The 26,583-nt window shown below is 48.4% G+C and overlaps 7 protein-coding genes across 7 annotated transcripts; 4 read left to right on the top strand and 3 right to left on the bottom strand.

The window, feature by feature from the left end:
- The first annotated feature begins 168 nt into the window (after window positions 1-168).
- On the top strand, window positions 169-5,924 carry F5B22DRAFT_622688 (putative death-receptor fusion protein-domain-containing protein). The gene is made up of 9 exons (XM_047975983.1): window positions 169-545; window positions 609-1,444; window positions 1,497-2,496; window positions 2,552-2,782; window positions 2,837-3,074; window positions 3,127-3,431; window positions 3,481-3,983; window positions 4,040-4,767; window positions 4,827-5,924. Exons 1-9 carry the CDS (start codon window positions 448-450, stop codon window positions 5,724-5,726), a joined length of 4,839 nt encoding a protein of 1,612 aa, XP_047827031.1. The 5' UTR covers window positions 169-447; the 3' UTR covers window positions 5,727-5,924.
- Window positions 5,925-6,224: 300 nt separating this feature from the next.
- On the top strand, window positions 6,225-9,470 carry F5B22DRAFT_622683 (alkaline-phosphatase-like protein). Its single transcript, XM_047975982.1, has 7 exons — window positions 6,225-6,609; window positions 6,701-6,745; window positions 6,811-7,601; window positions 7,653-7,882; window positions 7,950-8,224; window positions 8,279-8,739; window positions 8,793-9,470. Exons 1-7 carry the CDS (start codon window positions 6,398-6,400, stop codon window positions 9,395-9,397), a joined length of 2,619 nt encoding a protein of 872 aa, XP_047827030.1. The 5' UTR covers window positions 6,225-6,397; the 3' UTR covers window positions 9,398-9,470.
- A 336-nt stretch (window positions 9,471-9,806) lies between these two features.
- On the bottom strand, window positions 9,807-12,963 carry F5B22DRAFT_622681 (uncharacterized protein). Its single transcript, XM_047975981.1, has 4 exons — window positions 12,590-12,963; window positions 12,202-12,519; window positions 11,973-12,147; window positions 9,807-11,920 (listed from the first exon to the last, which is right to left on the bottom strand). Exons 1-4 carry the CDS (start codon window positions 12,785-12,787, stop codon window positions 10,014-10,016), a joined length of 2,598 nt encoding a protein of 865 aa, XP_047827029.1. The 5' UTR covers window positions 12,788-12,963; the 3' UTR covers window positions 9,807-10,013.
- Window positions 12,964-14,502: 1,539 nt separating this feature from the next.
- F5B22DRAFT_622678 (GPI mannosyltransferase 4) lies at window positions 14,503-16,954 on the top strand. The gene is made up of 4 exons (XM_047975980.1): window positions 14,503-15,212; window positions 15,346-15,731; window positions 15,788-15,915; window positions 15,974-16,954. The coding sequence occupies exons 1-4, from the start codon at window positions 15,104-15,106 to the stop codon at window positions 16,902-16,904; spliced, it is 1,554 nt and encodes a 517-aa protein (XP_047827028.1). The 5' UTR covers window positions 14,503-15,103; the 3' UTR covers window positions 16,905-16,954.
- Window positions 16,955-16,959: 5 nt separating this feature from the next.
- F5B22DRAFT_437456 (uncharacterized protein) lies at window positions 16,960-18,070 on the top strand. Its single transcript, XM_047971816.1, has 2 exons — window positions 16,960-17,343; window positions 17,488-18,070. Exons 1-2 carry the CDS (start codon window positions 17,314-17,316, stop codon window positions 17,737-17,739), a joined length of 282 nt encoding a protein of 93 aa, XP_047827027.1. The 5' UTR covers window positions 16,960-17,313; the 3' UTR covers window positions 17,740-18,070.
- F5B22DRAFT_437425 (transcriptional regulator TACO1-like protein) lies at window positions 18,070-19,525 on the bottom strand. Its single transcript, XM_047971815.1, has 3 exons — window positions 19,158-19,525; window positions 19,004-19,066; window positions 18,070-18,826 (listed from the first exon to the last, which is right to left on the bottom strand). The coding sequence occupies exons 1-3, from the start codon at window positions 19,396-19,398 to the stop codon at window positions 18,180-18,182; spliced, it is 951 nt and encodes a 316-aa protein (XP_047827026.1). The 5' UTR covers window positions 19,399-19,525; the 3' UTR covers window positions 18,070-18,179.
- Window positions 19,526-19,923: 398 nt separating this feature from the next.
- Window positions 19,924-25,926, bottom strand: F5B22DRAFT_639021 (uncharacterized protein; the record flags this gene model as incomplete). Its single annotated transcript, XM_047977674.1, has 5 exons — window positions 19,924-20,169; window positions 20,240-20,300; window positions 20,351-24,909; window positions 24,940-25,693; window positions 25,916-25,926. The coding sequence occupies 5 exons, from the start codon at window positions 25,924-25,926 to the stop codon at window positions 19,924-19,926; spliced, it is 5,631 nt and encodes a 1,876-aa protein (XP_047827025.1).
- Between the last annotated feature and the right edge of the window lie 657 nt (window positions 25,927-26,583).

Below are 26,583 nucleotides of genomic sequence, written 5' to 3'. Positions count from 1 at the left end.
ATACTTGCTTGCACAGCGGAGATCTAGGTGCCTCCATGGTACTTAGCTGGTCCCCAGTACCTGTCTCTGTATGCTCGTGACATGGGTCAGTAAATGTGCCCCACACTTCCACTGACCCTTGAAAATCCCAGATGCCACCAAAAGAGCTTCTTGGCACTAGCACACTAAATCTTCGGTAATACTGGACATGAGGAGGGTATCTGATTCCCAAATACCGTACATGATGATTTGAATCCATCCGTGACATTATTGTCCTTCTTATTTCGTGCATTCTTAATGATTTGGAGATGTAGCCTGAGGCTTTCATTTTTATTTATACCTCTCTCAGCCGAGAGAAACTACCTACTTAACCGCCAAGATATACCTGTTGAGGCTATCAGTACCTGGGTGCTAAAACGCCAACAGCGATAGGACTCTCTTGAATGTTTTCACAAACTATACGTCACAATGGGATTAGATGAGCTCCCCGATGTTGGGGGGACATCCTTCAACCAGAAGGCAGCCGTTGTTTGGCTAGAACTACAGTCTGAAGACAATCAACCATCGTAAGTTTATAATAGGGTCGTAAGAGCTGTGAACCCTGTCGCCATGCTCACAGGTATAAACAGACTTGTTGAGGTTATCTTCGAGGGGCTGCTTTCAAATGCGTCGCAGCCCAAGCAATCCTCAGTTAGTGCTTGCAGCAAATTATGCGGCTTCGTGGACCACTGCTCCAAGTCCACCTCGTCCGCGCTTAGAAGCTTTGCGTTCACTGAAGCGACCAGCATGAAGCTGTTCAACTACTTCATTGACTGGAACGAGCAAGATTCTCATAGGTCTATGCGCCTTGTCCTTGATTATCTTGTTACTTCAATCATGTATAATCCTGATGTGGAAATAAGCAAGTCGATTAAGAGTGCCATTCTACGCGATACAATTTCAGTCATCACTCTACAAGCCTCTAGGCCCTCGACGAAATCTTCCATGATTGCCCTTGATCATCTCTTGCAGAAAAAGGTCGTGTACCTGGGCGAGGTTTTGCATACTTATCAACATCTTTGCGGAGACACACACGAGGCAACGTGGGATTCCTTCATCTCTCGTGTGTTCGCCTGGATGGAGTTCCAAAACGTGTGGACTGTAGCTGGTAAGCTTTTAGTCACCATCTTAACACAGCCATGGTATCGAGATGATAAATCTTCTAGACACCATCCCAATACCTGGCATAAGTTTATCTTGAATGGTGTGAAGGTCAATCCAGAGATCCTCGAGCCAGTCAAGGTGTATCTCTTCATGCCTCTGTTTAAGGCCGATGCGAGATCAACTTTAATGTATGTTAGGGAGTTGACATCAATGCAGAAGATTACAACCAATGACAGCCAAGGATGGGATGTAAATGCCATGATATGGGTTGCTCTGCTCGAGGCAGGGAAAAAGACTGGCGTCGTGGGTGAACCAGATCATGGTCAGTGAATAATTCCCTGGCGTCTGAAAATCACATGTTAAGAATAGGGCAGGTTCAAAAAAGGTTGTCGGCGTAGCTAGTCAACTGCCAACACACATCTTGGAGGGTTTGCTCTGCCATAGAGCTCATGAAGCACGCGCATCTGGGTTATCTATCCTAGTTGCATCGCCAACCACCACGAAGCCGTACGCTTTAGAGACTCTTCGGCTCTTGCAAAAATATCTTCCTTCATTCCATGAAGATGTTGATCCGAGAGTCAGATACGAAGTTTTAGGCCATTCAAGAAACATGATTCGACGCCTCCACAACTCCCTTGATACTTTGCGCAAAGAATCCAGTCGCGCGCCAAAGAAATCGAAAGACAGACAACCAGCTTCCAATGTCCCAACTCCAGTGTTAAAAACTGAACAAGTAAACCATGGTGGCAGCCAAGTGACCAACGAACAAGCTGGGACTACATCCACGGCCGAGATTCTCCGTGGTCATGAAGAATTTATCGAGTGGTATGCGAGGTTCCTCAAGGGGGAGCTAGTCCCTACTGCCCCATATCAGCGCCATATAACATCCCTGAGGGCCATGAATTATTTCCTAAAGTCAAGTCTAGCCCAAAGAGACGAAAACTCTGTCATATGTCGGCCTGCCGGCTTTCTGATTGATAGTACCTGGTTTCGATCTGTCCTTGACCTTATCATGGACCCATACGATGATGTGAGAGAGACTGCCGCATCGCTAATAGTGCATCTTCAGTCTGGAGGATCAATATCTGGACCACCTATGCGTATTAATGGTCTACATGTTACTCCAATTGAAGAACTGCAGACATTTGCTAAGAAGGCAAATGAGCTTGCGCTGAAGACTGCGCGTGCTGACCATTGCGACGGCGCGGCAAGAACTCAAGAGTTGTTGTGTCGCTGGAGTTCTGACTTTGGGGAAGCACTGAAGGTGCTGGAAACTATTTTCTCAAATCTTGAGACAAAGCTTTGTGCAGCAGAAAGCGATCTAGCAGCAGCAGTACTCCAAGCTCCTGTACATGGTGATTTCGCGTCTATTAGGTGAGCCAAGCCGACATCTTCAAACTACGGGCATGATAGTAACTAAAGGCTATAGGTACATCTGGAATTCACTTTCTGGTATTGAGATCGACCTGAACTCTCTCAAAGCCCTCGAAAAACTCCAAGATCAAGTGATTTCTTTCTGCCAACGCATTTGGCAGGCAGTTCAATACATCCTGTGTGATGATTCACCTGAGGGCCACTTACCGGAGGAGTTACAACAAGTAGAGGGATTGGACACGAAGGATCTTTTAAGCTATAGCTTCAGAGCTGTACACGAGTCAAGGTAAGAATTGTGCAAACGGTAAATCTTAACTCTGTTATAGCTGACTTTTTATAGTAATTTGATGCGTACTATAGCACAAAACGCGCGCTATGAGAAGAAGCCCGGCTATCTTGCTCCTTCTCAACGCAATTTCGAAGATATCGGCAACCTAACGTTCGAAGAGTTATCAAATTTACGGCACAGAGGAGCGTTTTCGACTGTTTCTCAAACGTTTACAGCTTGTTGTCAACTAGTTCAGACCATGTCTGACCACCAGAGCATTGGCAGCGATTTGTTAGAAAAGTGGTACGAGGTAAGTTAATTTCATTTTGAAGATAATGCTACGTGGCACTGACATTCACTAGGGGGCACTGAATTGTATATATACTCAAGGCTCAACGACTCGAAGATCGGCAGGTATACCTGCTATCATCGTGGGCATACTAGCGGCGAAGACGGATGGCCCTTCTTTCAGGATTATCATCGAGAAGCTACAGGAAATAGGAAGGCAACCTGCTTTTGTTTCGGAGACAGACGGGTCTAACCTTTCACAAGTACATGCCCTTAATTGTTTGAAAGATATCTTTAAAACATCTTTCTTAAGCCAGCGAGCCGAACCATACTTGACAGATTGCTTGCAGTTAGCCGCGTTGAGTCTCCAATCGGAAGTGTAAGTCATTCGCAATTACTGTTAGAGCGAACAGTGCTAACGAGAATAGATGGGCAATCCGAAACTGCGGTCTTCTGCTTCTACGAAGCTTAATAGACAGCCTCTTCGGTACAAACGAGACCAAGCTAGCGATGGAAGCTGGATGGGATGGTCGAACTGTTAGGATCTCGTACCATAAGTATGAAGCGCTCCCTTCGCTTCTCGTCAACCTTTTGGAGCTAGGAAAGAAGTCAACCGGAGCTACAATCGGAACACAGACAGCTGAAGCGGTATTCCCAGCACTTGATATCATTCGAAGAGCTGGGCCACCGGAAGGATACATTCAAAAGCTCTATGATGTCATCTCTTGGTATCTCGGAAGCCATATATGGCACGTGAGGGAGATCGCCGCGAGGACCATATGCTCTTTACTTCTCACACCTAGTTGGTTGCAATCGGTGGCAGCGTTAATTGATAGTTCCGGCCAAAACTCCAATAAGCTACACGGAGCGCTCTTGACTCTCAGATTTCTTCTCGAACGGCTTGTTCAAGTCATGCCAGACCAACTTTCTGGTAAGTTCTAATGGTGCGCGTATCATTGGTCATGAGTTTCCTACTAATTTCACTAGACCCGAACGTGAACGCCGTCTATGGTATTTTGACCGATTTATCGACTTCAAGCAATTGTCTAGATATATGCACAGAAGCTCAGGCTGTGTACATTGATATTCTAAACTTCATGGCAACTACCGTCAAGAAACAACTCAATAAGCAGCTCGAATCGCCAACAATAGCCAATTCCCAGCAGGGCGCCAGCAACAAACCACTAGCACTGCTAAATATAAGAAGGGGTGAAGCGATTGTACACGGAGTCATCGAAAATTCAAACGAGAAAGCAAGCGATATGCTAGACCAGGAACTGGAGATCGCGCTAGCCACTGACATCAATGTCGCATGTGCAATGCTTGAGGCTATATCACGTAATGACTTAACAGAGACGGAAGCGGCTTATACACGTCTCGTCACTACATATTTCAACGTATGTTTCGCTACGAAAGCACCCGAGCCACGAACAGTAGCATTAGAAGCTCTTTCGACACTCATAGACAGAATTTTGAGCTCGTCTTCGGCTGATAAAATACTGACTATTGTCCCGCCCGAGGAGATAATGCTGGCTCTATGGGCGGATCTTCACCATGACTATATTAACCCAGCCCTTGCAGACGCTATCATACGTATCAGCGGGCCACTCCTCGCTATCTCTCTTATTAGGGCTGATCAACACATTGATGAAAGCTTTGCGCAACGGCTAGCCAGCTGGGCAGCTCTGGTGAGCGACGCTGGGATGGCATACAGAGTGAGTCCAAACAGACATTCTCAAGATACGTAGAAAGGTTGAAATTAACATCGCTATAGACTTTCGATACTCGTATAGCTGCCGTTGCAGCTATCAACTCCTTATCTTATATCGTGAGATTTTCTAAAGAAGACCCTGAGACGAATGTCTCCGGAATGTCTCCTGCTCACTTACCTTGGATTCTGGCACTTTACGACGCGCTCACAGATGATGATGTAGAGGTCCGGGAAGCTGCCGCCGAAGCCGCCAGCCCACTTCTGGGTTCGCCGCTCGTGCCAGCTGAGGCCGGCGCCCGACTCTTGCGCTGGCTTGCCGAGCACTTTGGACATGAGCCTGACTTCTTGATGCACGTCGCAGGGCGTATGGTGGGACATAACTTCGGCTGTACATCTTTCGTCACTCCGCGCGCTCCAACAGGGAGCTCAACTGAGGTTAATGGCGTCAGCTGGGTATCGGCAAAAGAGCAGCTCACAGAGGCGATGCGGTTCGACGACGCGTTGTTTGTCATCGAGGAGCATAACCAATATATCGACGAGGTGCGAGAGGCAACAAGGTGGACTGATGTGTTCTTAACGTCGAGTTCATACGGAGCCAAGGAAGCCTTTAGTGATGCAAGCAAAGCTCTCGGAGAATGGACGCTCGAGAGTCTGCGCACACTGATCGAAATTGCTCAATCTGAATCCGCCGCAGGTGGCGATGGGCCCTTAGGATGGACATCGAAACCCCAGGTGTTTGCGATCTGCGCGCGGATCTTGCTCTGTGCTTCTGCGCTTGCGAAAGTAAAAAACACACAAACTAAAGTCGATGGCCAAGAGCCAAACGAGGGTCAGGGAGATGAAGGGAAGCTATACGAGAATGTAGCAGAAGAACTCGACAGGTTCTGCCAGCTGGGCCGCAGTGATCAGACAAGACTCCATGGGTTACTGTTAAGTATGTGCGAAATAGGAGAATACCGGTAGAATAGAATAAAATTGTCATCTGTTACTGTGAAATTCAACTCTTGTGCTAATCTGTGCCCTCGTGCGCGCCGTGAATTATCAAACTGCAGTTGGTTGGTTCGAACCATTTTCTATATTTAATCATTTGCGGATTTCAAGCAATATGTCTCGTGTTGTATGTAGATTTCAAGGGGGAACATGCTAATTGTTCCATTTTTTATTCTTAAAGAACGCAAGTGATGATATCCGGCGGCTTGAAGTTAAATACGTCCGATGATGCGATGCGGGGCGCGTTCTTTAGCGGCAGCCTCCCCCGGACCGGAATTCGGATCGCTAAGTACGTGTACCTAGCTACCTATGTACTACCTATAGAACCTTAGGTACCTTGGTGCACTATGAAGTACATGTGGTAGGGTGCCAGCGCAGGCGTACATGTATGTACTAAGGATGTAAGGTACACGTGTACCAAGCTACGGGGACCTACAGGGACCTACAAGGGGGTAGGGGTCCCTGAAATTCGTCTGCCACTCCCCCAAGCTACGATAGCTGCGACAAAGCTCGCGCAACCTTGTCGTCTCATCATCCCGGCGTCACTCTTGTAGCAGTCCTCTAGAGATGAGGAACTGTATTCTCAATTTCGACTCGACGGCCACCCATGATAGGATTACCAATACACGAATTGGCCATTGGACATGTACCGCCAACATGTCTTCTCTCTCCCGACGATCCTCCTTGTCGCATCTAACTTACTATTGCCTGTCGCCATCTTGATCTTCGCCACGGGCTTCTTCCCATATAAACCCTTTTTGCCTGGCCTTGCGCAATATGAGCATCTCGAATACGGGTCACCTCCCACTGCGCCGTTCAACAAACTTATATTCATGGTCGTCGATGCGTTGCGCAGGTATATAGCCCACACGCCACCCCTGCGCGCGCGCGTGCGCCAGCATCTTGTGCGTGGCTGCGAATGTGCTGACATGTGATGCTATCCTTAGTGACTTTGTGTATTTGCAAGGCTCTGGCTTCGAATATACCCAGAGGTAAGCCAATTCCCCTCGCACAAGAGCAGTCACCGTCACCGATTTACATGCTGACACTTGTTTAGCTTGATTAACAATGGCGTTGCTATTCCTTTCACTGCTCATGCAACATCCCCCACTATCACCATGCCACGGATCAAGGCCATGACAACGGGCACGACACCCTCGTTCCTTGACGCCATTCTAAGCTTTGACGAGGCCGACACATCTTCAACACTAGCGTCACAGGATACGTGGCTTGCGCAGATGAAAGCAAAGAACACTGGAAAGTTGATCATGTACGGCGATGACACCTGGCTGAAACTCTTCCCATCAACGTTCGACAGAGCGGAGGGAACTACGAGCTTCTTTGTGTCTGATTTTACCGAGGTCGACAACAACGTGACTAGACACATTGACAACGAGATGAGAAATGATGATTGGAATACTATGGTTCTCCATTACCTCGGACTTGACCATATTGGTCACAAGACCGGTCCCCGAGGTCAACACATGATCCCGAAACAGCGCGAGATGGACGCCATAGTTCGGCGGATCTACGAAGCTATGGAATCCCATGAGCATCTACACTCCACCTTGCTTATTTTGTGTGGAGACCACGGTATGAATGATGCTGGCAACCATGGAGCATCTTCGCCTGGAGAGACTTCAGCTGCTTTAGTCTTTGCATCCCCAAAGCTGAAGGCAATCTCTGCGGACGCTAAAGCGCCAGCTGAATTCAACGAAGATTTCCAATACTACCACACTGTCGAGCAATCCGACTTGGCGCCGACACTTGCTGCTCTTCTCGGATTTCCCGTCCCTAAAAATAGCCTGGGGTCTTTTATTGTGGACTTTTTACCCCTCTGGCCAGCATGTAAGTTTGGAGAGAGTTCGTAGGCTATTCCTGGCTAATACGACTTATCAGTTCATGACAGACTACAGATCCTTAAACGTAATGCCAGGCAGATCCTCGCTATCGTCACTGCTACTTTGGGGGGGCCGTCGCTTGAAAGTGTCATGAGCGAACAGGATTGCCTTCATCCGAGTTCCTCTGCCGCTGAACTAGTTTGCGAGTGGCGCAGAATTGGCGAGGTTGCCGAACCGTCCACTGCAGAGGGTACTGAGCAACAACATCGGATTCAGGATTTATCAAGAGTTAGTTCTCTATAAGTCCTTTCGTTAGTTAGATTTTGAAGACCTACTTACACATTTCACAATATAGTGGCTTTCTAATGCACAAAGCTTGATGAGCGGGATGGCAAGCAATTACGATGTGGATAAACTGACCTTAGGCGGGATTATCACAGTGGCTGCTGTATCTGGCGCTACAGTCGCTGCACTTTTTTCGGATAACTCGGCCGTCCGCGATTTCGTTCCCCTGGCTTTAATCACGGTACTTTATGGCGTAATGATGTTTGCCAGCAGCTATGTTGAAGAAGAGCAGCATTTCTGGTATTGGACCACGACTGCATGGCTATTCTATCTCGTTGTCAACAGGTAACGCTCTCCAAATCCATATCCGTATCACGATGATTCCTGACTTCACCACAGAGCATCAAGTTCAGCTCGCAAATTCTTCCTCACGACGTTCCTATGCCTTGGGATGATGAAACTTATGCGTAGCTGGAATCAAACCGGCCAAAAATTTGCTGGCGAGCCTGATATTGTTACTGAATTCCTCTCGCCAAACCCAACTCTCCTTTGGGCTCTGGTGTGGTCGACATACTTGGTAGTTAGCCGACACCTTCTGAATCACATTGATGGTATTCCTACAGTAATTTCAGGCTCGGTCGTGGCTGGAGTAGTAACATCGGCCGTAGCTTTTAAACTCACATTTACGAAGCAGGATTCTCCTGAAATTGTAGTTGGATTCGCAAGGTTTTTTGCTGACCTCTTCGACGAGCCGTCCCTTGTGACGCAAGCTCGCGCCGTGTTCATGGGCATTGGACTGGTTGCTCTCTATCCGCTCTACCTATTGTTCTTCCAACCTAACAAATCAGCCAAAATACAGGGTAAGCACTGATTACAACAATCGAGAACCTCAGGTATACTGACATTGTGATAGCCATGCACGTGCTGCACCATCTATACACGCTTTTCGCGCTGACTCAGTCTCGAGCGACCAACGTCCCGCTATTTCTGCTTTTCTATGGAATATATTTCTTCTTGGACAACCTGAACCTAAACCCCGTCGAAGTGACTACTTCCTCACTACTCCTACAGTTCACCTCCTTCTTCGCCATGGGCGGCTCCAACGCTTTCACCGGCATCGACTTATCCAGCGCATACAACGGCGTCAGCAACTTCAACGTCATCATCGTGGGCGTGCTAACGTTCGTTAGTAACTGGGCCGGTCCGGTGTGGTGGGTATCAGCGTCGAACTTGCTGCTCTCGTCAAGCGAACGGAGAGCTTCTGAAAACGACTCCCGCAAAACGAAGGATGTGAGAAAGAGAAATACATTTACGCTGCACGCGTCTCTCTTGACGCTGTACGCGGCGGCGAGCTTGGCGTCTGTTATGGCGGCTTGCACGGCGCTGAGGACGCATCTGTTCATCTGGACTGTCTTCTCGCCGAAGTATCTGTATAGTATGGCGTGGACTCTGGGACAGCATCTTGGTGTTAATATCGGCATTGGGGGCTTGTTGTATTGGCTGGGACGAACATCGTGATGTTAGCCTTAGTTGCCTTTAGTATTTAGATAAATTCATTAACTCCTGATGCGCGAGCACAGGTTCCCAATCATGCGTTACTATGTCTGTCTGGCTTTTATCACGTATGGTGTTATATGTAGATGTTGTCCACGTGGTCATATTTCCGAAAGGATATGCCAACCATCTACCACCACCATACGATTTGACCAGCTATTAGAGGTGGGTGGAAGGTTGGTGTAGACGTTGCATTTACCAGCGGCCATGAGGCGAAGTATGTATCCCCGAATTCGTCCTGTATACTCCGGTACACAGCATCCGCATCCCTACTCTACAGGCACACATGGTACCCGGGTTTTAAGCGGCTTACTCGTAGATCGGCGCTTTCTCTTACTCTCCCCTCCTCGTTATTTTTTTTTAATCATGTACCAAAGTTTTCGGTCTTTTTAGATTACGTGCTAACCTCGTAAATTCAAGCTGTCGTTGGATATACATGTAATAACAGAAAAATACGTTAGTCTAGCTAAACAGGTACCATCTCTTTGGCCTCACAGAATCCCTCCACCCCGTCCCCCCGGTTTCAGAGGGTTCGTGCCTGGGCTCTCATACCAACAAAACATGTCGGGATGTTCAGTTCCTATGCTGTGATTTCCAGCGACGCTAGTTCCTGCATCCATATCTCCAAGCTAAGTGAACCCTCCCCGTTTTGAAAGATTCTGAAAGCAGTAAGTATGCCCCTGATGATGTCAATCATGACCCAGAGTGTTCCTAAAAGCTTGAACGACTCTCTCTCGGCCGCCCCACACTGCCCTTGATCTTGAAGACAATCACCGAGGGAGATCATGCTTTTCAGGGTACGCTGATATATTTTATCGAGTGCCACTTGTATTTTATCGAATCCCACTTGTATTTTATCGAGTACCACATGCATTTCGTCGAGTACCACTTTTCTTTTGTCGACTACCACTTCCCATTTTTCTAGTACATGTTGGCAAATTCTCCCGGCTTCTTTGTACCTTCCTTGACAATTGAGAACGTACGCAAGCTTCTTCATGCTACTAAGTGTGATGGGGTGTTCTTCGCTTGGTATTCTATTATATCCCTCGAGTGCATGCTGGCACAATATTCCTGCCTCTCGGTGATTCCCTAGTCTCTGAAGAACAAATGAAAGGTGGCTCATAATATTCAGTCTAGTGGGATGGTCATTTCCGAGCATTTTTCCCAGTTCTAATGTCGCCCGAAATGAATATTCAGCATGTCCGTAATCTCCTATAGCCATGTAGCTTTCAGAAATGTTGAAAAAGAGATCAATGAATCCCACACAAACTTCGTTGCCAGCCTTGGGCTTAAAAGACTCTAAGAGCGTTCTTGCGTGCTCGAAGTACGTAGCCCAGGTCTCTATGTTCTCATACACAGGATATGGGTATTCCTCAGTAAGACGCTGGAGAGCTTTAATAGCCCATCTGTCCCACTCTCCTGTTTCTTTCAACCAGTTCTGCATAGCAAGTCGAACAAGCCGATGAATATCGAAGGAATCAGGATTTTCTCGTTCTAGGATGAAGGAATACGCATAAAGTAACCCAACCGCTTCGGCCATATTGATTTTCGATGTGATCGGCAAGAGGGACAGAGGAATATTCTTCTCTGCTAACAAGCATATGAATTTGAGATAGTCTGCTGCTTGTGGGTTGCGTTGTGAGATGTGCTCAAATGAGATCAACCACGTCGTGGCAATAGGATTTAGGGTATGTGCATGACCTTGATACCGGTGGCGATCTTCGAATCGTCTACTAAGCAGGTCGACCATATTGGCATTGCTCGATTCGCAGAATTCCAGATATTGCGAAAGGGTGACATTACTATTTAACGCCATGTATGCCGATGCTTGCTTGATAGCTAGGGGAAGGTTGGCTAAGAAGTGAAGTAGACGTTTTGAACTCTCCGAGTCTCCTATCTGACTCTCTTTGAGACCAGTATGTAGCAGCCTGGTAGCTTCATCGTCGTTCATCTCAGGCACGGAAATCTTGTTTCCTTGCGATACATCAAGTCTGACAGCCAGCCCGTCATCCCGTGTTGTGAAAAGAACTGATCCTTTAGGACTAAAAGGGAGGTAGTTAAACAAGTTCGCCTTAGTGAACAGCATGTCCGTGTCATCAGCATTATCAATGATCAAAAGCCAGCTCCCGGTTCTTGCATCGCTTAAAGCGGATTTAACATGCTGTTTCGCGTCCTTTTTTTCGTTACAAGTACTGGAGAGTTGGTGCATCTTTCCGATCTCGTGGTACGCCATCTCAAAGCTAGTCAAGTCTACGGCCGGCACCCAATACACAGAACAATCTGGGTATCTGTCACGGACCTGGTATGCGACTTCCAGCGCGATCTGGGTCTTTCCGATACCACCGAGGCCTTCAAGAGCAATGCGTTGGCAGTCGTCCTTGTTGGCACTAGGCGGGACTTTCACAAGAAGTTGCTCCAAAATAACGGCGCGTCCAATGAAGTTATCATTACGTCCGAATGGAACCATGAAATGTCGTTCTCGAAGGGCTTCGGATATGTTAGGATAGTCTTTTCAGGATATGTGCTGCTTAATACTGACTGAGTTTCCGTCGCGCCATTATACTCTTCCCGTTGATACACATATTATAAAGCTCATTTGATACTGTCAAGTATGAACGGTCATCTGGTCCTGAGAACTTGTTCAACTTGAAGTGATCCGTATGCAAGTGTCTTCGTTCACAGCCAGCAATATGAGCGGACTCCTCTTCTACGACCTATATCACAATTAGATATTTACCAATTTGTGATTGGCGCCAAAAGATACATACCCTAGCTCGAGTCAACCCAGTAATTCCAATCTTCTTCCCGAAGTCTGAACCGTAGAGTTCGAAACAGCATGTAATGGGTATATCTAGCCTGTTCCGCAGTTGACAGAAAGCATGTACCTCATCTGTTAAGTTCCGGCCGTCTTGCTCTAAGTCGGTGATTATACCGTCATGAGACCCCATAGGGCCCATCAACCAAGCAACCTTTTTAGCAAGACTTTGCATCTTCGTGCCTCTAAAGGGGGTCCCAAGCGGCATGAACCCAATGGTGGATTCTGGAATATATTTGAGGGATTCAGTGCGGTCGGCGTACAGCAAACCCTGTCAGGCGTGTAAGCATCAGTTTGATCTAATTGTGGTAGTTCAAAGATGCTCTTGAGAGTCAACTCACATATAATATGACCAATCCGCCAAGGCTATGTGCGACGAATATCATGGGTCGTTCTGGGACGTCAGTACGGAAATGGTGCAGACTCCTCATCAACTCCTCACCGCAGAGCTTCAAACGGGTCCTGGGAGCATTAAGATGCCATCTCGACTCATAATTATAAGCTATAATCCGCGCATGGGGAATTACACGAGGAAGCATGTCGGCATCTTTGAGCCAGTGGACCAGTGGTCTGGGGCCATTCTTATCCTGCCAGGTCCATGACCAATCCACATTTGACCCGAGGCCATGAATAGCGATAATGCTAAAATGGAAGTCAGAACTACGAAGTTTGGGAGACCTAGGGGAGCTTACTCGACTTCAATCTCACTACCAACGTGCTGATTTGGACTAGGGTATAGGACCTCCAGAGGCGCTCGGTTGGTTGAGCTCTGACTAGGACTCAGAAGAGCACTCTCACAACCATACTACTGGGACTACTGACTTTCATGCTGTCGCGAGCACTTTCAGTACTCGTGTCTTCCTGTCGTGGGCCTTGTGCAGCTCTGGCCAAAAGGCTGCGTACGTGTTGAATTGGGCGAGACATGGCGCTACCTTATGCGGCCGGCAAGGGATTTGAGGAATTACTTCTAGCCGGCGACTGTCGCAACGAGGTAGCTTCTCCTCATTTCGTTGTATGACGACCTAACACGAGTGGCGGGAGAAGATAAATGCTGATGTCGTCGATAACATGCATTTTGGGGGATAGGCTGACAAGGTCGCCTAACAGAGACTCATCACCAATCATCTGCCAGGTCCCTCATTCTATGGCGCAAGCATCGGGATGACTGCTACCTAGGTCTAGGCGTCTTAGAGTGCCGTAACCGCAGAAGCCACGAATGAGACGATACTTTGTACACCGACAACGACCTGCAGTGCAACTCCACTTTGTGTCTTGCTGGCAGGCAGGCTGCGTCAGTAGGAACCATTGCGAAGTCTCCATCTTCGCTCGCGAGATAAAAGCCCACATGTGAAATAGCAAAGGCATAAATGAGGGGCGTTCGTATCTTTACATATACAGCCCATCATTACTTTGCCTTGGAGGTGGGCAAGCGACTTCAAGATCCCGTACAAGGCCGCGTCGTTGGCCCTCTGGCATGGAAAGGAAGGCATGTCGAATAAGACTGATTGTAGGTAGGTACGCAGTGGCAGTACCGTACCTGCCTGGATGCCTTTTGATAGAATGGCGTTGTCGCTGTTGACCTTATCACAAAATATGTACATGGTACTCTGTACACATACCTACCTAGGTACCCAGTAGAATATTCACATTTTAGGTCCCGAGCATTCCACGTCCGAGCCACAGGGAATGCGACAAATCATGAGGTGATTTTGGCCAAAGAGTGACGATGACAAGGGTCGCCGTTATCTCCACACACTTTCTCCCACGTACCAGAACGTACCATCAAGGACGCAAGGACTTATCTACATGTACATGTATAGCACACGGCTCTGGCCGTAGCCTCGTGCACTACCTATACTCGTTATAACCTGCCGTAGTCCCTACAAGAGCTTGTCCAAGAGCTTTAATGACTTGCATGTTGGACTAATCTAGGGTCCTACGGAGTCCCTACTATGTACTACGTAGTTCAAATCAGAGGTGAAATGACTAATCCCTGCGCAGAGAAAGACTTGGTAAATACGCAAGTGATCTTAGCAGGGTCACAGATTGAAGGCACCACCAGACCCTAGCACATGGCCACTTCGCTCTAGCTGATTCGTTGCCCTATAATCACGCCAACAACAGCAGGTAGCGGCAATACCTACCTCGCTATCTGCTCAAGTACAGTACAGTACATGGTAGGGAGTGCACGGAGTATGTACGTAGGTAGAACCTCGAGGTTCGTGTTATCTTGCATGGTGGTTTGTGGTGCGATCGACGTACATTACCGACCATTCTGCGAACATCGAATCACTCGACAACATGCAAGTCTCGACAAGATCCGAGTCTTTGACCTTCATTCTTAATTTCTTACCACTTAGTACTGTATAATACCCAGGTAGGTGGTGTCACCGTGCGGCGCTCACTGACCATCGCTAGTGCATGTCACTAGCTGACCAGTGTAGGTACCTGACTAATACATAGTCTGTACATAGGTAGTGCAGTACCGGTAGGCTGACTTTGACAGGGGTAAGTATACTTACTTACCTCCAATTCCCATCCCACAGCCTTCATTTGATTCATTATTTCCCTCCTTCTCTTTTGCCGCCTTGCCGATTCTTTGCATTGCATAGCATAGCATAGCAGATTTTACTCGCGTACGCATCATGCCAGCCAGTCCCCGAACTTGACGATAGTTCTGCCGATTGCCAAGAGTCCCGCAGCTAGTCCGTCGAGTGTCATCATCGTCATCTCCGATATCCCTGTCGGGGCCGTCCTACTACCGCGCGCGCGACTGCACGCCTACCTCTATGTGTCTCGTTGCGCCCATCGCAAACCACCCGCGCATGTATGGGCATATCTACTATTGAAGAACCATGTGGCGGCGCGCATACTTGCTCCTGATACTGGTGCGGTTATGGTTCGCTTTGTCGTCGAGCTACCTTCACCCCGATGAGAATTTCCAAGGCCCAGAGGTTATCGCTGGTATGTCACCTTCTAAAATCGTGTACTGCGCTGCCTTGGCCTACGTCGCAGTAGTCCTCATAGTATCCACTGCGCGCCTCATGTTATATACCTAATGAGCTCAACTAACACAGCCTTGCGCGCGACTTGCCAGGCCAGATATTCAAGTACCCCGTCCGATTGACCTGGGAATTCACGAGCGATCACCCTATCCGAAGCGTCTTTCCGCTATGGCCCGTCTATGGACTGCCTATGCTCCTTCTGCGATGGCTGTGGATTGGTAACGGCCAAGACGGCGAGATCCCCCCGATCGCTGTCTTCTGGACGCTGCGCGTGTTGATGTTCATCCTCAGCTTCGTGCTAGAAGACTGGGCGATACATGAGCTCGTACCTTCGCGGCGACATCGCCAGGTCGCCGTTTTGCTGGTCGCCTCGTCTTACGTGACTTGGACATTTCAAACACACACCTTCTCCAACTCAGTCGAGACACTTGTGGTTTTATGGAGTTTGGTTTTGATCGAGCGCATCCTGGAAACTGCTGTGAGTCCTCTTTCGACCTAGGTTGTTCTTTGGCTGGCGCTAATTCATGCTTGTAGCAATCATCTTCCCCGTTGGCATCGGCCATTCTTGGCATGGTCGCGGTCTTTGGCGTTTTCAACAGGATCACATTTCCTGCTTTTCTACTAATCCCTGGATTTCGCTTGATACCCCATTTTATTAATAAGTATGCACTCACGAGTCTTAACATAACGTTCGCTGCTAACCATGGCACCGTATTCCAGACCTTTATCACTTGTCATTATGACAACTTCAGCCTTGTTTGCGCTTTTGATAGCCGTCTCACTTGACACGTCGTTTTACACTCCGCACTCTATTTCCTGGTTGGATCTTTATCGGCACCCTGTTATCACGCCGTGGAACAACTTACAATACAATATCTCGCCTTCCAATCTCGCGCAACATGGAGTTCATCCTTGGTATCAGCACTTATTAGTTAATCTACCAATGCTTATTGGGCCAGCTGTAGTACTTTTGACACAACCACATTTGTCTTTACGATTTTATTCGGCGATTTCAGGCGTCCTAGTGTTATCAATATTCCAACACCAAGAGGCCCGGTTTCTACTACCGACCATCCCACTGCTGTTATCATCAATTCGGATGCCGACAAAAAATTCATTACTGAAAGCATGGATAGGCGCGTGGATTGTTTTCAACTTGGCACTAGGCCTGTTGATGGGAGTATATCATCAAGGTGGAATAGTACCTGCCCAAGTCTTCCTGAGTAAGCAGCCAGATGCAACACAAGCTGTCTGGTGGAAGACATATATGCCTCCAATATGGCTGTTAAACGGCAAGAATGAGGTTCTCCATACCGAGGACGTGGCAGGTATGGCAGGCAGCACACTGCTGGAAGAGCTTGAGCGGATAGCGACGTGCGATACGCCGGCTGATCGACGCAACCACGAATATCTCAAAGAGAAAAACGGCACATATTTAATCGCGCCGCTCTCGACAACGTGGCTAGACCCTTACCTAGAGAATAAGGGGCTGGACGGTCTACGGTTTAGGGAGGTTTGGAGGTATAGAAAACACCTCAACCTTGATGACCTGGACTGGGCTGAGGATGGCGTTTGGAATACGCTAAAGAGAGTCATAGGGAGGCGGGGATTAGTGGCTTGGAGAGTAACCAAAAGCTGCGGTCGACCCTGAAAATAATAAATCAAGAGTAATAAAAATTCCAAAATTATCAAACGAGAAATCGTACATGAACCTATTCAAGCATGTGTGATACGCATACTTCTTTCGAAGCCACTTCGTAGAGCCTAGCCCAGGTACAAACCCCACATCTTCTGGGGTGACTTTCCCTATCGATGTCATCCCGAGCAATCTGATTGGATCAGTATCTAGATCAATTCCATCCTTGTCAGAAGGAAAATGGATTGACCGACTGGATTGACATCTTTCGATTGTCGTCTTCTTTTATTGAAACCACCTGAGCGGACGCCGACATCCTTCGTGTCGCTCACATCATACGCTCAGCCTCACATTCGGAATCTACTTCTTTATAACAACCTCTCTATCCCCGCCGACCGAAGAACATCAATCCACAACATTCAAGATGGGCGGGCTGAACCTTGAAGTGTTCAAGGTACGACTCTTTTCCCCCCCCTCCCAATGAACCCGCTCTCTCTGCAACCCCAGTATACCCTTCCGCATTCAACACGGGTAGAAGTAAAAAAAAATAAAAATCACATTTTATAACAACGACAGAATTGACGAGAAATGAGGACAGTTCGGCATGTACGTCATGTTCCCGATCGGCATCATGTTCTACTTCGGGACGAATCTCGACGAGCGCTTCGCCGTGCCCGACTTCTGGCCCAAGCCCGAGCAGGCCAACCGCGTGCCCCTCGAGAAGGACGAGATCCACGCCGAGCTGCAGCGCCTGCGCGCCCGGCGGCTGTACCTGCGGGACCGGAGGCTCGAGACCGAGGCCGCGCAGCGCGCGAGGGACGAGGCGAATAATGGGAATGGGGAGGCGTGAATCGGGCTTTTTAAGATGGGATGGCAGGGAAAGAGAATTGGTGGGGATTTGTGCTGCGTTGGTCGTACTTGAGGGATGAATTTGCGCCTGCGATTTGATTGGCGAGAGGGGATTGGGTTCTTCCCTTTATTCCACGGGATATATGAGATGGAAACAGGACGAGGAAGCAGAAGCGAGCAACACATATCTTCGAAAATACCCTCACTGCATCGACCGCCCATCCATTGTACGACTTATCTGCGAATTGACTACAGGCGTTCAGGATGTGACGGGAAAAAGGTCATCAATGATCCCCTCATGGAAAGGGGAGATCATAGTACATATAGCGCGGGGCCAAAATTGTATATATACAAGAGTTCATATCTCCATTTCGTACCAATCTAATGTACAATACCAAAATAATCACACGCACGCACGCAACGCAACGCAACGCAACTCCATCACGAATCAAGCGCCTCCTCAACAGCGCTCCACACCTCCTCCGAGACATCGCCTCTCTCGGCATTGGTATACACGGCCTGCACGTCGGGGTATTCCCGGATCGCAGCCAGGAGCTTCGCCAGCGTCGTCGCGGCCTCGGGATCGTCGACGCGTGCTTTATCGGAGGCGCACGACCAGATGATGTCCGAGCTCAGGATGCGCAGTCCCGACGTCCTTGCGAAATCCTGCGCGACCTTCTGCGTCATATTCGGCTGCGTCCACAGCACGACATTCCCCTCACCATCAGCCTCGACGTCTTCCGCACCAGCCTCTAATGCCTGCATCATGAGATCGTCGAAATCCGCCTTCTCTCGTTCCATCTTGATAGCAGGATTCGCGCCGTCGGGATCATCATCGCCGCGTCCCAGGACGGCGCGCCCTTGCCTCGTGAACAGGAACGCCGTCGGCGTCACTGTCGCGCCGAGCTTCTTGACCATGGGCCGCAGGTCCTTGAGCGAGCGCTGCTTGTTGTCCGACTCGATGTCGATGACCATGGCCACCGGCGCCATCATGACCTCGAGCGTGGCCGTCTCGAGGCCCGCGCCCGTCTCCGTCTTGCCCTGGCCTCGCGCAATGGCTATGTCGATCCCGGCTTTGGGCATGCCCACTGTTCAAACCCCGTAGTTTAGTTTTTGCCGTCTCTTTAGGGAATTTTTTTTTTTTTTTTTTTTTTTTTTTTTTTTTTTAAATTACATGTCTTTATAGCGATCCATAGTTTCGTCGTACGTCGGCCATATTAAGGGTTTACTGGTATTATGCAAACGGAAAAAAAGTATTTAAATACCTTTCTTAGCTTGTGATATGATCGATGCGAGCTGCGGGTTCATATTCGGGTCCGGACCGTACACTAAGACACGCAGAAGAGACAGCTAGTTAGCCCGGGTATCATTACATCCCAAATGTGAAACCAAAGGTAGTAGAAGGAAGGGGATACCAACTTTTCGAAAGCACGGTCAATTGCTTCGCGAAGCCGCTGCGCTGCGTATTCTTCTTCTGGTCGGCGGCCGCCTTATCATGCTTGATCTTGGACCACTTGCTGTGGCCGCTCGCGAGGATCGCGTTCGCGGCGAAGGAACGTCGGCATTGGGCGCATATTGTCTTGGTAGATCTTATTATTGGGCTCCGTGACGGTAAGGCTATCCGCGACGAGAATGGTGATATAGAGAGGAGAGAAGACATCTTTTCACGGTTCTTATATATGCATTACATAGTATATAGGTAGTTACGGATTTGGGGATTAGATAAACTACTTACATGAAAAATCCACTTAAGTTGCACGTTTGGGCATACTTAGTAACAACGCACATACTGTGTACCTAGTACATGATTGGAAGCTCTGAGGTCATTCTTGGCAGTGACGATCTGAGATCTCCTTATCTAACTAACCCCTGGCACACTATCTAGCGCGTGGTTAGAAACTACCTACATAATGTGTATCCTTCTAGATCTTAGTGGAGATTGGTGTCTTTCGAGTAGATCATTGATTTTACTGACATGGAAAGACTGGACATATAGACAACGGTAATGTGTAGGTCAAGGTGATTTTCACCCATCACCTTGTATTCAGATAGTTTCCCCTTTTAGGGGCCTCCCTTTTGTTAGAAGTACAATATACACAATGCACTGCTGGACTTCTCCACTGCATATACATAGTACAGGCTTGCTCTCGAAGCTTTGTTGCTAAGAGTTTCGAGCTGGCAAGGCTTACTGCATCGTTTTGAGAAACCCGTCGAGGTCAAAACTCTCCTCATACTGACGGTTGTCCCATAATTCCCCTAAGTCATCCGCCCACGCTTTCTTCCCTGGCGCCCGGACGTCTCCCGTCTCAACATCTACCATGTCCTCTTCACGGCCTTCGATGTTATCCTTCGCTTTGTCGGAAATGAGATTAGGCCCAGAGTCGCCACCGAAGTTGAACAGGTCGAGGATTTGATCCGTGTCCATCGTCCCCTAGATCCAACGTTAATATACCTTCCACAGAAATAGTCATGTGACCAAGCGAGAAACCACGAGTACTTACCAAACCGGCGTTTTGCTGATTCACGACCGTAGAGGCGACGTCGATTTTGAAGGCTTGTAAGCTATAATAACATTAGTCACCAGAATTGATGAGAGTCGGAATATGGCTTACCTAAGAATCTTCTCCTCTAATGTACCTCTTGTGATCAAGCGGTACACGTTGACAACTTTCTTCTGCCCTATACGATGAGCCCGGTCCATCGCTTGGAGATCGCGTTGCGGATTCCAGTCATGTTCAACGAAAATAACCGTATCAGCTCCAGTCAGATTGAGACCCAGGCCACCAACACTAGTCGTGAGGAGCAAGCAATCATATGAAGGATCTTTGTTAAAGGTATTGACAATATCTTGTCGCTTGTTAGCTTCAACAGATCCGTCAAGCCGTAGATACGAGACGGAAGGAAGCATGCGCTTCAGAACTGTATTCTGAACCATGTCCAGCATTTCCTTCATCTGACAGAAGATTAAGGCACGATGTGGCTTTATGGGTTGATAGAGAGGATCATTCGAGTCAGCACCTTCAACACCTATACCACAGTCGACCAATAGATCCTTGAGAGCCGTGAGTTTAGGAGCGTGGATAGGATCTTCTATACTGGTGCCAGATTTCTTAAGCAGATTTTGGGTATCTTCGTATAGCTTATTGCTAGGCGTCATAACAAGCGCAGGGGAGTTGCACAACTTCCGCATATATTGTAGAGCTTGGAATATGTGCTGCTTGGCGTCTTTGTCATCGCGGCCAGCTTCCTCGGTCAGCTTCTTGCCTTGTCTTTTCGTGAAGTCTTCAAAAAGCTTTCGTTGAAGGTCGCTAAGATCGCAGTAGTAGTTTTGTAAGATCTTAGGTGGGAGGTCGTCTAATACTTCTTCTTTGAGTCGTCGAAGTAAGAAAGGAAGAACCTGTTTGTGTAAAGCCTCGATGGCCAATGCGCCGGCTTCTTGCTCCTTAGACGAAGCTTTGCTAAAGCGGCTCGCAGCGATGGGCTTTGCAAAGCGGTCCAAAAAGACCTTCTCGGCACCTAAGAACCCTGGCATTAAAAAGTCGAAGAGAGACCATAACTCCAAAACATTATTCTGTATAGGCGTGCCAGTTAGTATAAGTCGATGGTTGCTTGCTAATCTCTTGACCGCAAGACTGATCTTAGCTTTAGGGTTCTTGATTAAATGGCCCTCGTCGAGAACAATGTAGTTCCAGTTTTGTTTCTCTAGGAAGTCTGTGTCATTTCTGCACACTTCATAGGAAGTAACCACAATGTCGGTTGTTGCAAACTGGGAAGCTTTTGCCCGTCGTTCCGCGGGTGGTCCAACAAATGCAGTAACACTGAGGAACGGAGCGAATGTCTTGATCTCCTGCTGCCAATGCCCAGAGAGAGTTGGGGGACAGACAATAAGTGATGGAAGTTTTCGTACTTCTGGTGCGCCCGTTCTCTTGAACTCTTCAGCCCTATTATAATGATCGCTAGCAACTATGCACAATGTCTGGAGTGTTTTGCCTAGACCCATATCGTCGCAGAGAATCCCGTGTAAGTTGTATTTATTCAGGAAATGGAGCCAATTGACTCCGTCTTGTTGGTAAGAACGCAATTCAGCATTAATAGCAACAGGGATTTTGAACGGCTCTACTTTCTTAGGATCGAGAAGCTGCGCGATGAATGTGCGCTCCCTGTCTCGTCCCCTCAGCAGCTCCTCCGACAAGCCCGGAGGATCTGGAATACCGGCTTCCAGCGGTACTAATTTAACAAGCGTGGCGAATGATGTTGTCGCGATCAGCCTGATATCGTTGTCGGAATCACTCATTCGGCCGAGAACGGGGACGATGAGGAAAATCACGTAGGGCAAGATACCATCCCCCATGACAGCTATAAGATGATATATCGCTTCAATCGCACCTTGACGAAAACTTAAATCAAGCGGATTGTTGATAGACGGCAATACTTGCTTGACTAGTGCTGTCATACCCTCAACGGTCATCACACTGCAGATGGTCGCTAGGCATTTAGCAGCCATATACCGGAAAACCGACAACTCGGAATGTAGAGCTTTAATAACAAGAGGAACTTGTTGCATGACGAAAGGATGAAGGGATTCATGTAGAGTGGGAGTCATTGTTCGGATGACCGACATTGCATCAACCACTTCTTGGCCAAACGGATTTTCCACATCCCGCACTTCAGAGGGGAGTTCGGCAGAAAAGGCCTTGGTCAGAGGAGCTTCCATGAATACTTGCAGGCTTGGCACCGTTGCAAACAGCTCAGCGCCGAAAGTTCGTGATAATATCTCGAGAGCCTCCTTGGCTCCGCGGCGAGTAATGCGAGCGCCCTTGGCTTCCCGCGCAAATTTTGCTGCATCAGCGCCATAATCAACTCTATCTTCTTCCTTAAGCATTGACAAAATGACTGTGGTTCTCGCAGCATGAACAGGGAATTCAGGAGTCTCTGCAACTTCAACGCAGGAGAATTTGACCAGATTCGAAACCACTTTGTCAGCTGGACCACGACGACCTTTCTCTGTAAATAGTTGAACCAGTCGCGCTATTGTTTCGGCAGAGCGAGTCTGGAGTTGTTGATTCTCTTCAAGCTTAATGCTATCCATGATGCCCTTAATCAGAGGGCTCGGCTTTTTAGGTAGCATCTTCATAGCTATGAGAGCGCATGCAGCAGCTGCCTTGATACGAGTATCACGTACCTCCTTAGCTGCCTTTGCTTCATCTATAGCTGTCACAGTATCCTGCCTAGCTTCGTTAAGTTGCTGAAGGGCGATCAAGCGTTGAGCGGGTGCCATAGCCTTTTTTAGTCGCTCATAGTCCTCTGTCACACACTTGTCGGCGTGAGCCAGAGAGAAAGCGCCGGGCCCAGCCTCAGCCTCGCCCTGTACCACCACTGCTAGGGCCGGTAACTTCTGCTGGGACACTTTTCCATGATCCCGGAAGATGTTCATTAGCTGTTGACATTGTGACCGAACCCGTTGTACATGGCTGACCAAGTCGCGGTACTGCGATGGGCGATCATTGTCAATGATTTTGAGCAACTCCCTGGCATACCTCGAGCTTTCGGTTTGTAATGAAGTATAGCCCCGTGCGTATTCATCAATGACTACGCATGCATTGAGCTGGGTTGATGCATATGAGGAGCTCAACCCTGGGATGAGGAGAGCATCGTAAGCTTCCAGATACTGTGATGGTACAAGAGACATGATTAGACCCATTGCGCTAGCGGCAGAAACACGGGAACGGATAAGAGTCTCCATGCCAACAAGGTCAACGTCGCCCAACATCATATGGCCGTCAAGATCATGCGAGTGTGTTGCAGGTGGCACATCCTCTAATTTTGCAGACTTCCTGCGTCTCTTCGGCGCCCTTTCACCGGCTTCCGCATCAGAAAGTTTCCGAGTGGCAACAGGGATAACCCCAGCCAGGGTGTAGGTCCCTCCGGACGGTTTCTGGAACAGAGCGCCGTTCATAGGTATAGGCTGACGAGACACGCCAATAGGATGAAGGGTGAGTTGCATGAGGGCATCGATATGGGGGGTGAATTCTGTCGCCAGATGATCAGGGTTTCGTGCCAAGCACTTGACCAAGGCTGCCCACAATTGCATTGACATCTTGAGCGTTTCCGAATCTCGTTCGACCAGAATATTCTGGAAAACTAACCTTAGAATTTTGCCATCAAGCCATCCTTGAGAGTCCTCTCCAAGGTCGACAAATGTCATCAAAGCTTTGAGCACGGCAAGACGAACAGAGGTGATAGTATGTCGGAGAAAAGGGTAAAGGCGAGGAACAAGGAGTGTAAATGAGCTCTCCTCGTCATGCTCAGCTAGGCCTTTCATGGCCTTTAGGACTTCGGGGAATCCACACAGGGTGGCCAGCAGATCCATGATTTTGCCCGTACTGGCACTCAAATCATCACCTAAGCTAGAAAGACTCTCCCAAACGATACTGATAAGCTCATTTAACGCGCCGGGTCGCAACTGAACAAACTCCTGGGCCATAGGAATCAAAGTAGCTGCGCTCACGGAACGAACATCGTCATCATTATCGCCAAGGCCCTTCATGACGGCTTGAACTACACCATCGATCATGTGGCTATGCTGGAGTAGTAGGTCCTTTCTCACGGCTACGACATACCGTAGACCAACCATACCTCCATGACAAACAGCCCAGATAGGCCGTTCAACACCAACATCTCGTTGCATAACCATCCGGAATAAAATTTGGTATATGTTATACACGGATTCTGGCGGGAGGTGTTTCAAAAAGGCGCCTAACGACTGGCCAACTGTTTCTCGAATAGGTGCAACGCTGGTATCAGAGGCATAGTCCGTAAATCGGTCAAGCATTAGTACACAGCATAGCCTACAAGCCATATCATCCAGCCATTTTCGGTTCAGTGCATCGTTTTCTGTCCTGGATTTACCTCTCAAACGTCCGGCGCCGGCACCATGAACTCGGAGAATTTCTCGTAATCCTAGCGCCGCACCATGGCGGATCTCCCATTGGGGATCGAAGATGTCGAGCTTTAGGAACTCGCATAAGCGTTCATATGGCCATTCGGAGCCTTGCAATTCCTCGTCTGCCTCGATTTCAGATTTAATCAGGACAGTGGGCCCCTTGAATTCAGATACAACTTTGGCATCTTCATTTACATCGGCAGGTCGATCAAGACTGAGATAGTCACTCTTGGCACCCTTTTTAGTGTCGCCCTCTACCATTTCGTCGAATCCATCAGAACCACCGGTAAAAGATCGCCGAATCGAAAGATCTCCGAAACCACCTTTCCCCTGAGCTGCTTTCTGTGCTTCCTTCTTCCGCTTCCGCTTAAGTGCATTTTTTTGTCTGGCACTGAGCCCCGACTCTTCAGCCGGCTGGCTAGGGCCAGAACTGGCGAAGCTGTCTTGGCGGGCTACGCCATTGTGAGGAACTGCGTCTAGTGGTGTGGAAGGGCTGGCGGACTTTTCTATAGGGATAGGAACCTCATCATCCTCAAAAGGCCTGCCCAGTAAGCCTAGGCGGCCATTTAGAGTTTTTTTTAAATGCGTCAATCGTGCCTGTGGGTCCAAAGACGCAAGGCTATAGTCAATAGAAGCGCCAGTACGCAATAATTCCCGGCCGTATTTGAGGATCATTGCTACATTGAGCAGTTCGGGCCTGAAGTATTCATCAGCCGACAATGAAGGCTCAACATCCCCTTCCTTCTTGACGAAGTGATCTTCTATCTTTGGTTCTTCTTTTGGCGCCGCTGTACGATCTTCGTCTTCATTTGGATCGTAGAAAGAAGCATTCTCAATAATACTGCCCAGCGCCTTGGCGGCTGTAGAACGAGTGTCCCAATCTTTATGCCGGAGGTACGGTACGACTCGGGAGAGAAGGTTGAAAAGTTCCTCGGGATGTTGCTTCTGCCAGTCTGCAAGCTGATTGACGGCAGTGTTTTTTATTAACTTGGTGCTACCCGTCTCCAAAATGCTTCAGAGAGTTGTTAGTTTCAATAATCTAAGCAGGATTCCCATGATTTGCGAATTTCGGCAAAGCAAGTCTCAGATATTAAGAGGAGCATAGGGGAGGGATAAAGTAATAGGCTCTGTTAGTCAACTGAACAAAGTACATACGTTACGAGACGGTCAAGCCTGAAACAGAAGACATGTTAGCGTATGCGAATTCCTGTTCAGAGCCCGCGGTACCACTCACCTGGATGCCATCTTTGCTAGTCACTCCTGGGCTGGAAGGCCAATATCCGCGGGTAGTTCATTTCATGATACTACTGTATCCAATTGCATTAGCATCTCTCCCAATTTGTAATGCTTTCTCAAAGACACCATTAAATCGAGTCTGGGTGCCTCTGGACAGATGTGGAACGAAATGACCGAGAAAGATTGTCTGATTTCCATGTGAATAATCAGAACTGTCCTACTTGCTCTATCCAGGCCGAGGAACGGAAGGCTTTAAGGTGAAAAATGCTGCACCTTATCCATCCTTGGGAAAACAGCAGTTGCGCCTTAATGAAATAGTAGGGTGTTGTAATATGTCATAGTGGGCATAGAGATACAGGAAGCTTTGAGGCAACCACGGGGTGTGAATGAGCATGTGATAGAAAGCCGCAGAGTCCCAACCTTCCCATCATGCCGAAACTCTGGAAATTGGTGCATCTCAACATATAGCCGTCGTTGTAACATGCAATTTGCTGCGACACATAGAGATAGAGTCCTAGCCCAGAGACGACTGAGCGTTTTTAGGAGGAAAGACGTTGGGGAGGTTGACAGCTGGGTCAAGAGGTGACAAGAAGTTGCATGTAAGTGGTTTTGGCAAGGGGGGGAAGATGGGGCCAGCGAATAACGATGAGAGAGAAAGAGGAAGAG

Source organism: Xylaria bambusicola (genome assembly GCF_022495145.1).
Source record: "Xylaria bambusicola strain CBS 139988 unplaced genomic scaffold F5B22scaffold_53, whole genome shotgun sequence".
NCBI classification, from domain to species: Eukaryota; Fungi; Ascomycota; class Sordariomycetes; order Xylariales; family Xylariaceae; genus Xylaria; species Xylaria bambusicola.
Note: the sequence above shows the minus strand (reverse complement) of the source record. Positions and strands in the feature narration are given on the sequence as shown.